This window comes from Leptodactylus fuscus, chromosome 9 (assembly GCF_031893055.1).
Source record: "Leptodactylus fuscus isolate aLepFus1 chromosome 9, aLepFus1.hap2, whole genome shotgun sequence".
Classification (NCBI taxonomy): domain Eukaryota; kingdom Metazoa; phylum Chordata; class Amphibia; order Anura; family Leptodactylidae; genus Leptodactylus; species Leptodactylus fuscus.
Genome location: NC_134273.1, coordinates 8570441 through 8587091, shown reverse-complemented (window position 1 = coordinate 8587091; position 16651 = coordinate 8570441). Strand labels below are relative to the sequence as shown.

At 40.7% G+C, this 16651-nt stretch overlaps 1 protein-coding gene across 3 annotated transcripts in view; it reads right to left on the bottom strand.

Annotated features, from left to right (window-relative positions):
* Nucleotides 1–16651, bottom strand: part of DNAJC6 (DnaJ heat shock protein family (Hsp40) member C6) — a 48601-nt gene that overhangs the window by 7467 nt on the left and 24483 nt on the right. For all 3 annotated transcript variants that reach the window (XM_075287942.1, XM_075287941.1, XM_075287940.1), the window contains 12 exons: nucleotides 13248–13398; nucleotides 11398–11447; nucleotides 9908–10056; nucleotides 8848–8970; nucleotides 7082–7215; nucleotides 6804–6998; nucleotides 6097–6214; nucleotides 4187–4266; nucleotides 2609–2802; nucleotides 2444–2524; nucleotides 979–1392; nucleotides 269–436 (listed from right to left, as the gene is read on the bottom strand). In XM_075287942.1, coding sequence (XP_075144043.1) covers nucleotides 269–436; nucleotides 979–1392; nucleotides 2444–2524; nucleotides 2609–2802; nucleotides 4187–4266; nucleotides 6097–6214; nucleotides 6804–6998; nucleotides 7082–7215; nucleotides 8848–8970; nucleotides 9908–10056; nucleotides 11398–11447; nucleotides 13248–13398 — 1857 coding nt within the window. The remainder of the gene's footprint in view (nucleotides 1–268; nucleotides 437–978; nucleotides 1393–2443; nucleotides 2525–2608; nucleotides 2803–4186; nucleotides 4267–6096; nucleotides 6215–6803; nucleotides 6999–7081; nucleotides 7216–8847; nucleotides 8971–9907; nucleotides 10057–11397; nucleotides 11448–13247; nucleotides 13399–16651) is intronic.

The window sequence follows — 16651 nt, the reverse complement described above, 5'->3', positions numbered from 1 at the left end:
AGCTACAGCTGGCATAGATTTAATTCCTAGCACATAAACTCTGCGAGCGCCTCATAAATTAGGCACCTCCTGCAGCGCGAGTCTTTACAAATCTCCCCCATTATTTCTTCTCTACGGACTGAAAATCTAATTAAAAAAAAAGCTAAAGTCATTTACATCAAACATTTTCTTTAAATAATGACATCAATGACAAAATGTCTTATATTTTCGCATGCTAACAACCTTCGTGATTTTGTGGAATTAAAGTCAAAATAAAGAGACATCTTACCCATGTTAAAAGGATCAGCATGGCCTCCTGGGGTTGGGGAGGGGGACGGACTCCTTGTGGCTTGTAGAAAAGTGTCTCCCGGGGCGGCATTTGATGCAGTCAGGAAGGAGCCAAGCAAATCTTGACCTGGTTGTTTTGGGCTTGATCCAAATGGATCAAAAGTGGAAGCTGCAAATGGTAAAGATGATGCGGTATTTTGTGAGTTCCATCTAAGATACTCTATTACTGAAGGTGTCCATATACATTACACTACATATGGTTGCAGTGACTGGCAAAATGATCAGTTCTGGCCTGAGTAAACTGTTCTATTGGTTCTGTGAGATTGAGGACCGTATAGGGTTGTATAGGATAAAAGTTGGCAGCATTTTTCCTAATCCGTCATTAGGATAAAACATAGTAAACCGGCAACAATGTACACAGGTCAAGCTCACCTGAATATAACTATCTTTTCATATAATGTGTCTAATATGCTTCACATTCCCTTTAATACAAACATAATACCTTTAATACCTTTTTACTGTCGAGGTCTAATATTAAACTGTAGACTCCTAAGCAACCCCCCTCCCCCACTGACTACAGACAGGCAGAATTTTATTATTTATTATATGACTGTGGATTCAGAGCTCAATTTTAGATCCTCATTAGGTTTTCCTACAACTAACACAGTCCTGTACGAACCTAGACCAACCAAGAAATTAAGTTGATTGTACCTTCCCCTACTCTCGGAGACTGTGATGGAGAGGGTGATGCTGCAGATCGTCGTGGTGTTGAGTGAGCAGATCCCATGCCTCCTGCCTGGAACATGGCGTCCCCAGGTGCCTGAGCTGCCCCAAAAAGGTCATTGAGGAGGTCGGAGTTAGAAGGGGGTGGTTTTGGCTGAGATGGAGCTGCATTTACCCCGCCTCCATCTAGGCACAGCAGATCCACGTCTTCTATAGGTGCTGCAGGAGCCGGAGGTTCGATCTTTTTGTGTTTGGGGGTTCCATGGTGCTTTTCGCCACTGGTGTTACTGTGCTGACTGGAGAGGGACAGGAGTTCATCATCTGACGGCTCACTCTCTTCGTGGACCAGGGCAGCCCGATCATCTGAGGCTGGATGAGAGCTGGCCTTGTCTGTCTTCTGGTCTAACATATCAATAAAGAAAACATATCGATTCATTGATCGGAGCCTAGCATCATGTTTACCGTTTTTTAGCGTTAGACAAGTGCCTTCATAGGATTGAACGTGTCAGTGACATCCAGTATATGTAACTGTGAAGCTCAAATCACAAAAGCAGTTTTTGGTGCAGTCTGTAGGGTCAAAGACAGAATTGGATTCCAAAGAAATGGGACATAAAATGAATAACTTACTTCTTTATCCTACTAGATCCATTCAAAAAACTGCAACAAAAACTACAATGCTATTTTCCCAAAATATCATTCCTTCTACACCAATTTTTTGGCATGAAGGGATGATATTGTGGTGCACATTTGGCCCTTATTGCACCCAACATAAGCCACAACCCTGTTTCTGAGCCTTGTTCGCCACTCTGTATGAATGTGAGCAGAGAGGAGCTGAAGCCAGATCCTATCTGGTGTAAATCTGCGTTCTGGCGCATGCTAGTGCCTCTGATTCATTAGAATCCCACCCACTTTGCAGAGACTGTTTATGCCACGTGGGGCCCCGGCCTTAGAGGGTTATCCAGGAATACACATTATTGGCTTTAGAAATATGGTGTATATACATCAGAAAACGGGTAAATGGGGATAATTCATCAACACATATTCCTAAGTTTTCTGGTATAGATGTGTTATAATGTGGTGCATCTTTGGAGCAAGGTCCATTCTGGTGCCTGAGCATACGTCTGATTTATTAAGAGGCTCGAACATCTTGATAATTCAGCCGTGCCTTGCGCCTCTCGTGCCCTTTACTAAGACCTGGGATACGAAATGCCTGTCTTAATAAATCTGCTCCAATATGTAAAAAATATCAATATATCAATTCCCACTTTTTACATGATCGCTGCTGATCATATTCAGAGGCTGGATCATATCTTATTGACATAAAAGCTTGGTTTGTTACAGTGTATCAGGAATCTCTTGTGCCAAGCCATGAACCCGTGGGACTTGGGCACAGTGAGTTTTCAATACAGATGAGAATTTCTAACATTTTGTTGTTTTATTCCACAGATTGTACCTTGCCAGCTCAAGGATGAGAAGAAGGCACCCTGCCCAGCATTCTTGATGTTGTCTTGATGTTGCTCTACAGGAGCCCTGCCTGAGGAGAGACAAATAGTTTGTTGCTTTTTAGAGATGACAGCAGAGGAATCTCAGTTGGCAAGATCTCATCTGCACCACTTACCTGCCACAGCCAGTGCGTCCTGCTGTTCCTGCTGTGATGAGAACAAGATACTGGGGTTCACATCTTTAGATACAAAATTCTCCCATGGAGGGGTGAGGTCCGTTTGTCTGTCGGTGGCTTCGATGTCAACGTCCAGAGTGACATGAAACAGCTGAGGGTATTTGTCTGGTGAGTCACAAGCATCAAGTTCTGGTCTAAAATGTTAAGTGCAGAAGATGTTGGTAAATCCATTTATTAAAGGGGTTTTTCAGGGTCAACAGGGCGATGTATAACTAAGCAAAAATTATGATATTCACCTACCCCTGGTCCTCCATCTTGGCATAACATCTCCCTTCCCATCCAGCCTCGCCATTGGCCTGACTGGAAGTGCAGAGGCTCAGGTGACCGCTGTCCTACTGTTGGGTATTGGTAACATCACTGCTGATATATAAGCAGTACTCAGTATGTGACCAATGATTGGATACAGTGGGTACTTGAGCCTCTGTACTTCTGGCCAGGCCAGGGACGGCATCAGATAGAATGGAGGATGTGAGACCAGAATGGAGAACCAGAGTATTTGACTACCACTTTTTTTTTCCACCTCCTCTGGCCCCCAGGGTGTTATCCATTAAACCCAGAAAATCCCTTTAATATCATTTGATTAAATCATTATGGTGGAGATATATCAAGAGTCATTTTTTCTGAATATGCCATATTATGCTCTAGATTTCCTAAATGCTGCACAATGTTTGATAAATTTGGTACATCTATCAGTCTAACACTTCTGTCAGGTGGTCTTACTCTACTTTCTACATCAATTTTTTTGCAGATTTCACCTAAAATTTCTCATAGCCGAGTGTTTTCTACACTTGTGTCCAGTCCTCTGTGAGCTGTCAATGCTAAAGAGGGCCAGCTTCTACTGCAAAAGTGGACGTCCACTGTTTAGACCAAATATAATGTTATATATGGTGGTCAATCCTACACTGGAGATGTTCTGTTTTTTTCTCTATGTATGTCTAATATCCCCAAATATTAAATAAAAGGGGCTTTTAAATGTGAGAGAGCTGACTAACAGAAATATGAGCTTAGGGAACATACTGATGGATTCAAGCAGGCTTGTGGAGTGAAAGGGTGACCACGAAACCAATTGGAAATGTTGCTCTCGGGCCACTGCTTCCCATAGAGCTATGGATTTACCTCTTATAGGAAGTATCCAAGAAAGAGAATGAGGTACATTTGTGAAAAACCTCTATATTATACGACAACAATGCTAATAATACTATTAGGGCCCATTAACACAATGTCTTTTGGCACGTAATGTGCCACGTAGACGCCGCGGGATCTTTTGCGGGCCGTATAATTGTTATAATTGCCGTATTGTTTTCAATGGGAGCGGTACTGTGAACGCGGCGCTATTTTGCAGCCGTGATCTTGCGGCGGCCGCAAAATAGCGCCGCGTATACGGTACCGGCTCCCATTGAAAACAATGGGAGCGTATACGGCCCGCAAAAGATCCCGCGGCGTCTACGTGACACATTACGTGCCAAAAGACATCATGTGAATGGGCCCTAACAGAACTACTTGTACCTTCATACTTACTTTGTAAATTTTAACACTGTTGTTCCAAGTGCTATAAATCCAGTATGAAACTGTATCTGTAATATTTGAGTGTTTGTCATCTGAAATAAAAAAAAGGAAAAATGTATTAACATATAGCAGCTATACAGAAAAAATCAGGGCCACATTTCTTTCTTTTTCTATTTTTTTTTTTTTTAAGGAGGGGGGGAAGGGACTATGACCAGCTGCAATATCAATGTATAGAATCTCCCATAAAATAGTGTGAAAAAAAAGAATCTTTAAAAAAAAATATATATATATATAAAAGTTCTAAATCACTCCTTTCCCTAGAATACATACAAAAGTAGAAAATGACTGTGAAACACAAACACATTAGGTCTCCCTGTGTCTGAGAGTGCCCGGTCTACTGAATGTAGGGTATCTGCAGTGCTCCTGTTCCGTTGGGAAGGGGTTAATAGGAGTACTGCAGATACCCTATATTCAGCCAGACTGAATTCCAAGTGGGGGAAAAAAAAAACAGTCCTCAGGCTCAGGGAAGGGGCAGACAGACAACCAAAACACCCCCTCCCCTTCCCCAGCACCCAGCAACTACTGCACCCAAAAACTCCGACCATTTTAATTTTTGAAAATTTCCAGCAGCTGCTGCATTTCCCCCCTTAGGCTTATACTCGAGTCAATAAGTTTTCCCAATGTTTTGAGGTAAAATTAGGGGCCTCGGCTTATATTCGGGTTGGCTTATACTCGAGTATATACGGTTAGTTAACTTGGCTAAAGACGAGTCTAGAAAGTATCTCTGAAACCTTCATGTGCATTCGCTTGTACTATGAGTAGGGAACACTGTTCTCTGCTTACAATGGCATTCTTCCAGAGGTGACAGATGAGTCCTGGACACAGCTTTAGCAAGTAAAATGCTATTAAATGGTCACTAGTTTTTCAGGTAACTTAGTCTCATTTACTAGAGCCCGGGATTCTGGATCAAAATGTCATGCACTTTATTTAAAAATGTTTTTATTTCCTGCCTAAAGCCAAAAAATTTCTAAAAGTTGCTGCCACTAAGGGTCTCCCGTCTAGCTAATTTTCTGGTCACTCCCCATTACTAGGGAAGTTCTGTTCTTAGTTACCTTCATGAGCAAGACAGGTTGACAATGAGTGGAGGAAGAAGGATCTGTTCTCTCTTCACACACTGAATGGAGAGGGGAAGGGCTGGTTTTCTTCAAAGTGTCTACATGCCTACATGCTTTCCCTGTCTGCTAGGATTCTGCAGAATCTACAATGTAAGGACTACTACTTCTGACTAGTTACTTGTTTTATTTCTGATGTTAGTTATAGACAGCAGCTTTCCTTATTGCGCTAAGATTTATTTTTTTCTGTGCCAGGGATATTTTTATCTGCACCGTAACCTGTATTTGCAGTCCAGTGTGTTTGGATCTCCTATATTATGCTCTCCTGGGCCTTTTTCAGCTATTTGTTTGCTACTTTACAGTTATTCCTGGCAGAAATGCATGTAAAGAAACAAGTAGTAGTAGTATCGGATGGGGGAGAGGGTCATACTCTGTATTGTACATACCCTCTATCTTGGGTAGAAAAGTGAAATGTACTGCAACCATAACATGGCTATTAGCAGCATAAAAAATGATAGGATGCCATGTATGAAGACTGATACAATCATAGATCAGACTAACCTGGAAAACCCTGCACATATTTTAACTTTTCATGAAAACTCTGGTACCCTTTAAGCTTAGAAACAAACCAGTGACTGGGACTAATATTGCCAGGACTGAAACCCTAAACCCAAGCTGCGTAAGGATGTGCAAGTCTGACATAGGCCGTTGCAAATGATAGTTTGCGATATTTTCATAGCTGATCATCGTCCAGAATTGACCATTCTGACTGATGAAAATGTAATGTGTATGGCCAGTTTTGGTCCTTACCTTTGCTTGTAGTCTTCCTCCAATTGTAGACCTCATGTGATAAATGGAAACCACTACATCTCCATGGACAGTGACCCCCAGGGGAAACACCACTTTTCCTTCCTGGACACGGAATTCTCTAAAACATAAATGGGACATCTGAAAATGGCAAATTCCTGTGTAATGTTATCATTTACAGCTTATATGTATATAGGATACTGTGTAAAATCACACACAGCATTGCTTTACAAGTACTGGGTTACATTGCATTGCATTTAATGCTCCATTCGGATTTTCTGCAAGTTCTGTACAGGCAACCTTATGCTATACAAAAAATTAAAGCGCAGGAGATTTATAGGGGTTGTGTCATTAGAGACTACGGGGCAACGGAAGCAGCAGCCAACCCGACAGCGATAAATGACCATCCAGGTAGCACAAGGATGAATTGCGTCTACCGTTATGTGGAAATATATTTCCGTTCTAATCTTCTGAGTATCTTCATGTCTGGAAGTTTATTACTCCGCTAGGTGTAAGAGAAGCCTTTATGAAATATAAATTCCGCTATAAGGCTTCTGCGCTCTCACTTACTGGAAATCTCAACATGTTAACAGCCTTTTTCTCCATGTTATTTGGGGCTTTACACTACAGAGAATGTCAGAAGTGGTGTTCTGTGTGCAAACGTTAGCATGCAAGTGCTATGGTGTATATAAGAGTATAAAGTCACTCACTTCATCCTTTCATAGTCCTGCATTGTGCTAAAGATCCGCGTTTCCCCAATGAGGACCTCACAGAACGGCCGGCAGCCATTCCTCTGCTTGTTGAAGCACGGCACAGGGCTGATGGTGGCACTCTTAATAACGATAGGTTTGCAGTGAGGTTGCACAGGTTTGTCAGACACCAAGTCACAGATATACCCTATGTACCTGAATATAAACCAGAAAATAATTATTTCATTGCTCAAATGACATTGAGTCACGTTATTCTTGTATCCCACAGGTATTCTTACCTCCTGTGTGATGGCCACAGTCCTATTCCTGGACGTTTCACATTTAGCAGCTGGATTGCAGACACCGGATTGGTGAAAAGATGACAAAAGCAGAACATGGCGCTGACTAGCACTGCAGAGGCGGCACGACCGTCCTATTCAAGACAAACAGCAAATAGTAAGTACTGAAAGTTACTATGTATAGTACATCTAGATACACTTTTGGCAGTTTTAGCACCAAAATTTGTATGACTTTGTTAATAAATTACTTATCCTTTACTGATCCTGTATTATACTCCAGAGCTGCACTCACTATTCTGCTGGTGCAGTCACTGTGTACATACATTACATTACTTATCCTGTATTATACCCCAGAGCTGCGCTCACTATTCTGCTGGTGCAGTCACTGTGTACATACATTACATTACTTATCCTGTATTATACTCCAGAGTTGCGCTCACTATTCTGCTGGTGCAGTCACTGTGTACATACATTACATTACTTATCCTGTATTATACTCCAGAGCTGCGTTCACTATTCTGCTGGTACAGTCACTGTGTACATACATTACATTACTTATCCTGTATTATACTCCAGAGCTGCGCTCACTATTCTGCTGGTGCAGTCACTGTGTTCATACATTACATTGCTTATCCTGTATTATACTCCAGAGCTGCGCTCACTATTCTGCAGTACAGTCACTGTGTACATACATTACATTACTTATCCTGTATTATACTCCAGAGCTGCGCTCACTATTCTGCTGGTACAGTCACTGTGCACATACATTACATTACTTATCCTGTATTATACTCCAGAGCTGCGCTCACTATTCTGCTGGTACAGTCACTGTGTACATACATTACATTACTTATCCTGTATTATACTCCAGAGTTGCGCTCACTATTCTGCTGGTGCAGTCACTGTGCACATACATTACATTACTTATCCTGTATTATACTCCAGAGCTGCGCTCACTATTCTGCTGGTGCAGTCACTGTGTACATACATTACATTACTTATCCTGTATTATACTCCAGAGTTGCGCTCACTATTCTGCTGGTGCAGTCACTGTGTACATACATTACATTACTTATCCTGTATTATACTCCAGAGCTGCGCTCACTATTCTGCTGGTGCAGTCACTGTGTACATACATTACATTACTTATCCTGTATTATACTCCAGAGCTGCGCTCACTATTCTGCTGGTACAGTCACTGTGTACATACATTACATTACTTATCCTGTATTATACTCCAGAGCTGCGCTCACTATTCTGCTGGTACAGTCACTGTGTACATACATTACATTACTTATCCTGTATTATACTCCAGAGCTGCGCTCACTATTCTGCTGGTACAGTCACTGTGTACATACATTACATTACTTATCCTGTATTATACTCCAGAGCTGCGCTCACTATTCTGCTGGTGCAGTCACTGTGTTCATACATTACATTGCTTATCCTGTATTATACTCCAGAGCTGCGCTCACTATTCTGCTGGTGCAGTCTCTGTGTACATACATTACATTGCTTATCCTGTATTATACTCCAGAGCTGCGCTCACTATTCTGCTGGTGCAGTCTCTGTGTACATACATTACATTACTTATCCTGTATTATACTCCAGAGCTGCGCTCACTATTCTGCTGGTGCAGTCACTGTGTACATACATTACATTACTTATCCTGTAATATACTCCAGAGCTGCACTCACTATGCTGGACCAGTATATTGTATCTGTAGTGTAGCCGTCTATATTATGTAGCACTGAGCGGCTGCTTACCATGCAGTGGATGACGCACACATTTTTGGGGTTCTGTTGTAACCAGTTGTGCATGTTCTTGCAAACGGCAAATAAATTATGCAAACTTGGAGCTTGTCTTACAGGCCAACTGCATTCTGAAACCTACAAGAAATAAGCACATATCAGACCTGACCCACAAGAAAAATAAATCCCCATAAGACGGTTAGAGCAACTTACAAATTTTTTTAAAATCTGGAGCCCCACAGTCCCCAACTACTGAGATCCCAATGCAGTGTTAATCTGGAGGATAAAGGATAGGGTGTCCTACATGTAAATTAGGGGTTCCAGTCATTTAGTGATCCTTCTGAGCAAATCAGCAGTGTTGAAAAAAATCACATGACACAACCTCGGTGCACTTAAAGTGGGTCTCTGCTTTGGGAAATCACTACTTTCTAGAAGGGTTACTTGAGTAAAAGTAGATCACAAAGTGTCTCCCCATGGGAGAATCTGTAAGTTCTAAGCGCTCAGTTTCCCTTCAGCGCCATCACAGGTACAATGAAGCATTGCACAGTGTTCATTTAAATCAATAAGTTGTCTGTGTAAAGATGGACAGGGAGGGTCCCAAAGCAAAATATGCTCTTGGTAACTACTTTGGACTCTCGCCAAGAGATGAGGATCATGATCAGTGAAGGTGGCATCCTTAGTAGGAGTGTGTCCTTCCCACATGACAGCAGCTATGAATCAAGGAATTGTGGGAACTGCTCTCTCTAGTGGCCAATGTAGGGAAACATAAGTACTGATTAAATGTAATATTCACTAGCCTGCGTAAAAAATAAAAAAACAATGTCGAAAATTTTTTAAAAAAATCATTGAAATAACTAACGTGTTAAAAAAAATAAAAATATGGCGCCACATTCCATTTATATAGTCTAATCTGAGGGAAGGGACATTGCATGGGAACCTGGCTGTGACAAGTGCCCTTGCAAGGAACTGCCCCCTAAATGTCTCTATACCATCGGTTATGAGTGGCAAACCCCAATGTTGATGTTCATGTGCCCTATAAGGGTTTTCTTCCTATATACAAATAACAACCACATACCCGATTATGGAACTTGGCACTACGGTAAGACTTGGGTGACAAATTGAACACTGTGTAATGATCCAGATGTCTTGAATCTAGGAAGGAGCGTACATCTTCAATGTGGTTCCTGAATCCTAATTCCACACCTTCTGCCGGGAAGGACATCACTAGGAAAATTAGAAGAAGGCATGTTACCATACATTAAGTCAGTGCTATCAACTTCCATAAATAAGAGAACCCCAAGCCCTGAAAACCATACACAACATAATTATACTGCATAATCCAGAGCTGCACTATTACTGCATACTACTACTGGATTATACCCCAGAGCTGCCCTCGCTATTCTGCTGGTACAGTCACTGTGTACATACATTACATTACTTATCCTGTATTATACCCCAGAGCTGCCCTCGCTATTCTGCTGGTACAGTCACTGTGTACATACATTACATTACTTATCCTGTATTATACCCCAGAGCTGCCCTCGCTATTCTGCTGGTACAGTCACTGTGTACATACATTACATTACTTATCCTGTATTATACTCCAGAGCTGCGCTCACTATTCTGCTGGTGCAGTCACTGTGTACCTACATTACATTACTTATCCTGTATTATACTCCAGAGCTGCCCTCGCTATTCTGCTGGTACAGTCACTGTGTACATACATTACATTACTTATCCTGTATTATACTCCAGAGGTGGGCTCCCTATTCTGCTGGTGCAGTCACTGTGTACCTACATTACATTACTTATCCTGTATTATACTCCAGAGCTGCGCTCACTATTCTGCTGGTGCAGTCACTGTGTACATACATTACATTACTTATCCTGTATTATACTCCAGAGCTGCGCTCACTATTCTGCTGGTGCAGTCACTGTATACATACATTACATTACTTATCGTGTATTATACTCCAGAGATGCGCTCACTATTCTGCTGGTGCAGTCACTGTATACATACATTACATTACTTATCCTGTATTATACTCCAGAGCTGCACTCACTATTCTGCTGGTGCAGTCACTGTGTACATACATTACATTACTTATCCTGTATTACACTCCAGAGCTGCGCTCACTATTCTGCTGGTACAGTCACTGTGTACATACATTACATTACTTATCCTGTATTACACTCCAGAGCTGCGCTCACTATTCTGCTGGTGCAGTCACTGTGTACATACATTACATTACTTATCCTGTATTATACCCACCAATAGAATAGTGAGTGCAGCACCAGACTATAACACTGACTGTAATTCAAGATTTGTGCAGATTAAGCAATATACTGTATTTTCAAATGACCTCTGTGTTTTCTGTGCATAATATATTCACTGTAAAATGGTGATGATATAATTCAGTATCTGTAAGTGTTTTCTGTGCTCACTAGTAGTGATACTCCAGCCCTCACTGTATAGATGTGTTATCAGTAGAGGGCCCTGTAGTTCCCATCATCTACATAATATTAAAGACACAATTTAATTAGTACAGAGCGACCATTCCTCACCAATAATCCTTGAGGTAATGTATGAGATATCCAGTTCTCCTTTTGCATAACTAAAAAAAAATTAAAAGCTTCAAATTCCTGAGAAAAACTGAAGACAATCTATATACCGTAAAGATAAGATAAAAACAAAGCAACAATAACACATTTCTTTATCTGTGCTAATTTCATAGAAGTCTCAATACTTAAATGTCAGCATAGTACAGAGCAGTATATGCAAGAAGATAACTTATACCATCCATATGCATATAATTATACAAGTATGCTGTTATAAATTATACATGAGATTCCCAGATTATACCAGCAAGGTCTATTACACTATATACAAGAAGATGTACAACTTATACCGGCTGTACATATTATATACAGTATATACCCAGGTTATACCAGCTGTACATATATAATTATATACAGTATATACCCAGGTTATACCAGCTGTACATATATAATTATATACAGGAGATACCCAGGTTAAAGCAGCTGTACATATATAATTATATACAGTATATACCCAGGTTATACCAGCTGTACATATATAATTATATACAGTATATACCCAGGTTATACCAGCTGTACATATATAATTATATACAGTATATACCCAGGTTATACTGGCTGTACATATATATTATATACAGTATATACCCAGGTTATACCAGCTGTACATATATAATTATATACAGTATATACCCAGGTTATACTGGCTGTACATATATATTATATACAGTATATACCCAGGTTATACCAGCTGTACATATATAATTATATACAGTATATACCCAGGTTATACCGGCTGTACATATAGAATTATATACAGTATATACCCAGGTTATACCGGCTGTACATATAGAATTATATACAGTATATACCCAGGTTATACCAGCTGTAAATATACAATTATATACAGTATATACCCAGTTATACCAGCTGTACATATATAATTTTATACAGTATATACCCAGGTTATACCGGCTGTACATATATATTATATACAGTATATACCCAGGTTATACCAGCTGTACATATATAATTATATACAGTATATACCCAGGTTATACTGGCTGTACATATATATTATATACAGTATATACCCAGGTTATACCAGCTGTACATATACAATTATATACAGTATATACCCAGGTTCTACCGGTTGTACATATATAATTATATACAGTATATACCCAGGTTATACCGGCTGTACATATAGAATTATATACAGTATATACCCAGGTTATACCGGCTGTACATATAGAATTATATACAGTATATACCCAGGTTATACCGGCTGTACATATAGAATTATATACAGTATATACCCAGGTTATACCGGCTGTACATATAGAATTATATACAGTATATACCCAGGTTATACCAGCTGTACATATAGAATTATATACAGTATATACCCAGGTTATACCACTGTACATATATATTATATACATGAGATACCCAGGTTATACCGGCTGTACATATAGAATTATATACAGTATATACCCAGGTTATACCGGCTGTACATATAGAATTATATACAGTATATACCCAGGTTATAAAGGCTGTACATATAGAATTATATACAGTATATACCCAGGTTATACCAGCTGTACATATAGAATTATATACAGTATATACCCAGGTTATACCAGCTGTACACGTAGAATTATATACAGTATATACCCAGGTTATACCGGCTGTACATATATAATTATATACAGTATATACCCAGGTTATACCAGCTGTACATATATAATTATATACAGTATATACCCAGGTTATGCCAGCACGGTCCATATCACTACCTAAATATATTGTCTTTTACACATAACATTACTTACTGTACAGATTTCAGAGATTACCTGGCGACAGACTGCATGACTTTAGTAGACGTGTCCTTCAATGTATCTTTCAAGTTGTCCTTTAAGTTACTGAACAGACGTCCTGCTCCCCCTTTGACCATGTCCAATAGGCCACCTCCATAATTGGACTCCATGTCTGGTGACGAGGCACCTGAAAGAACAGAGTAGTAACCATTACAAAGCAGCGATCCTAGCTCTGTACATAATAAGGTTGGAGGGCTCTGTGCCCTGGTTGTATGGTATGGATATACTGCAATCTTTAAGGGGTTATGTCTCTTTAAATATATTTCTGTGCTGTCAGCCTTAAGTCACTACAATCCTGTTACCATGCAAGTAGACTTGCCAAGGTTTTTCTATTCTACAAGATTTGCTGAGCACATTCACAATAGATGCAGTTTTCATTCCTTTAACTCACTCGATTTGCTGAACATTTAGAAAAACGTTTCTACTGATGGGCAAAGTTGCCGCCTCCCCCCCCCCCCCTCATGGATAATATCTGCTCCTGTCTCTATTATTTCTGCACCTTTAACCACTTACTGTTAACTAGAAACATTATCCCAAATATAGCCCTGGCTGGGGCACAGACACAATACTCGCAACAGCATGGCCGTTCTACAAAACTCATCCACAAGCTGTGGCTAAAACCCACAGCCTGTCCTTTGCCCCCGCAGCATGTCAGTTATTGTTGCAGGTTTCCCTTTCCCTTTAAGGTTTGCAAGCAAAAAACATCAGGTAGTCGCCATCTGGTAATAATGGACATTACAATATTTATTAATGCTACAAATGCTGCTAGAAAATTAATAGTTGATAGAAAGTTGAGGGATTTCCATTTAATCAAGTTCTGAGTCTATTTCCAAAATCTCTGCTTGCTTTTGCGGAATGCAATGTTTCTTCTTTCAATCCAGATAAAAACCTAGATTGTTACATTGGTGTCCATTGCGGACAACTGTAAATGGTTTGTAGTTCAGACTGATACAATGTGTCGGTGCAGAGGGAATGTAATAGATCAGGACAGGAGAATATTGTGCTGATGATGAAGCTTTGTGCGGTAAATGATCATCTCTGTGCAGGTTTTCCTCCCCTGGACGTATATAATAAAGTTTCTATTCTTTGATAGTAAGCCAAGATCTTAAAACATGGTGACAAAACCTAAATTAGAAGAGAAAGTTAGTTATAACTCAGTGGCACGGCAGCCATTGCTTTAAATCCTACTCTGGACAGTGACTTCTGACAGTTAGACCTTACGTATTCAATGGGAGCCCCAAAACCAGAGGTTTCCAGGTCTGAATCTGGAATTTTCTGATTTATGTACTGAGCTAAGGAAGCCATTCAAAGATATGTTCATTCACTGCAGCCCATGCTGCCAGCAGGCTTACATTTCATGAGTGGGCATTGAGAGAACAGCAGGGGCTTGGTACTGTAAAATCTATACATAGCTCAAACTTTAGTAGCATTTCACTTGCAGTAAATCTCCACCTACACTGCGCCAAAGCTGAGGGATAGCATACATACTATGTCACATTCATAGCTGTCACCTGCGTGGAAGCGGCCATGAGATGGACCAATGCTCTCTGTAATACAGACCTCAGATACTCTGCTCCTTACCTACAGTGTGTGCACCCACATAACCTAGTACTACCCACACATCACCCCATGTGTCAGCCACAAAAGCCACTATCAAACTGCCACACTCACATACATAAACCACATTTCCCATAACTGCCTGCCACAGAAACCCTCATTTTACATGTAGAGAATTGCTTTGGACATACAGTATATGACTACACAACGGACCAGACCAGTGACATACTTTCCAGAAGTGGATTCAATAGGCTTGGGGGAGGGGGGCAACTCCCTACAAACAGTATAATTCTCTCCTCAGCGGCCTCACACAATATATTGTCCCATAAGTCTCCCTACACATTATAATGCCCCAGCTTGGCCCCCATATAGCCCCTACACAGTGCAATGCCTCTCACCCCCCCCCCCCCTATAGTATGAGGCGTCAGAAGTGAGCAGCGCATATACTTCTCAGTACTCACCTGGAAGTACTGAATGGGGTTTGCAGAAATCTATGCACATGCTGCAGAAGCAAAACCAATCACATGTATGGAATGGATGTAGGAGATTTCTGCAATGTATCTGCCTAGTATGAGAATGCCTTTATAGGCACAATAATACTCTAAGTTGATTCTTTATTCTTCTATAAGCACATCCAAAGGTATATGAAGTGCATATGTACCAAAGAGGCAGATTGTGCTGCTTTTATTTGGCCCCTGGAGAAAGGGCCCAATCCTGGTTGGTCTTATGACATATAAATAGATGGTGAGAACCTGCACAAGGAGATGCTGCAATGTTAGCAAATTTGGACAATGTTTTTGAGTCCTTTAAATGGTATGAGGTCACCAGGTCCCCCCATTGCCAGTGGCTACCAATAGCTAAAGTCAGGCAGCAGCTGAAAAGGGACTAATCTTTATCCCGCCTGCCCCTGCCTGGCGTCACCACAAATGAGAAAATAATGTCAGTTTTGTAATTTTTCTCTAATCCACCAGAAATTACCTGAAGTACAATGAAATAATTACCTCCTAATGATGACACACGCCATCTCTATAGAGCATTAACCCAACGCCGACATCATGCAGGATCCTGATATCACCATGACCTGCTCTTTATTGGGTTATCCTCCAGACGCATAAAGCTGATTCCAAGAGCCGACCGTCGCATAGGATGGAGAATTATGGAAATCATTTTCCATTCGATATGAATTCTAAGGAGTTCTAACATTTTCCTGCATATTTTTGACATTCTGATGAGCAACGAAAACTTGTACAATCCAAAAAAATTTCCATAGAACATGAACTGCATGACAGTAGCGCCTGCCAAACTCCCCAACCCCACCATGAGGTATCAGTCAGCATTGAGGCAGAGAAACAAAACTGGCTCTTTTGTATAAAAGCGAAAACACAGCAACACAAAGGCATCCTTATGTGAAGGTCGATGTGGAGACAGAACGACACACGTCACCACCATGATGCACAAGAAGCTACACGTCAACAGGAAGCAAAGCATAGTCTGGTGGAGAGAGGGTGGTAGAAAGCCATAGGATGCAAAAACGTGTCCACCACAAAACCTTAGCCATCATGTATCTGGAGAGATGAGGGCTGGAGTCACTTTCTGGACACCTTCCATACTTCTGTAGGAAACGTATCTCCCTCACTGGGAAGCGTACAGATTAGCTGATAATATGTATAAATGGGGCAAAACTGCACCCACCGAACGAGCCCACCACAGATCTGGTAAATAACTTCAATGCATCAACCGTGCAAACAATATAGAGCTGTTGTCTGCTTTGTACTGTTTAGATTGTATTTACTACTGAGAAGAGGATCCATTACAAGGGTCAA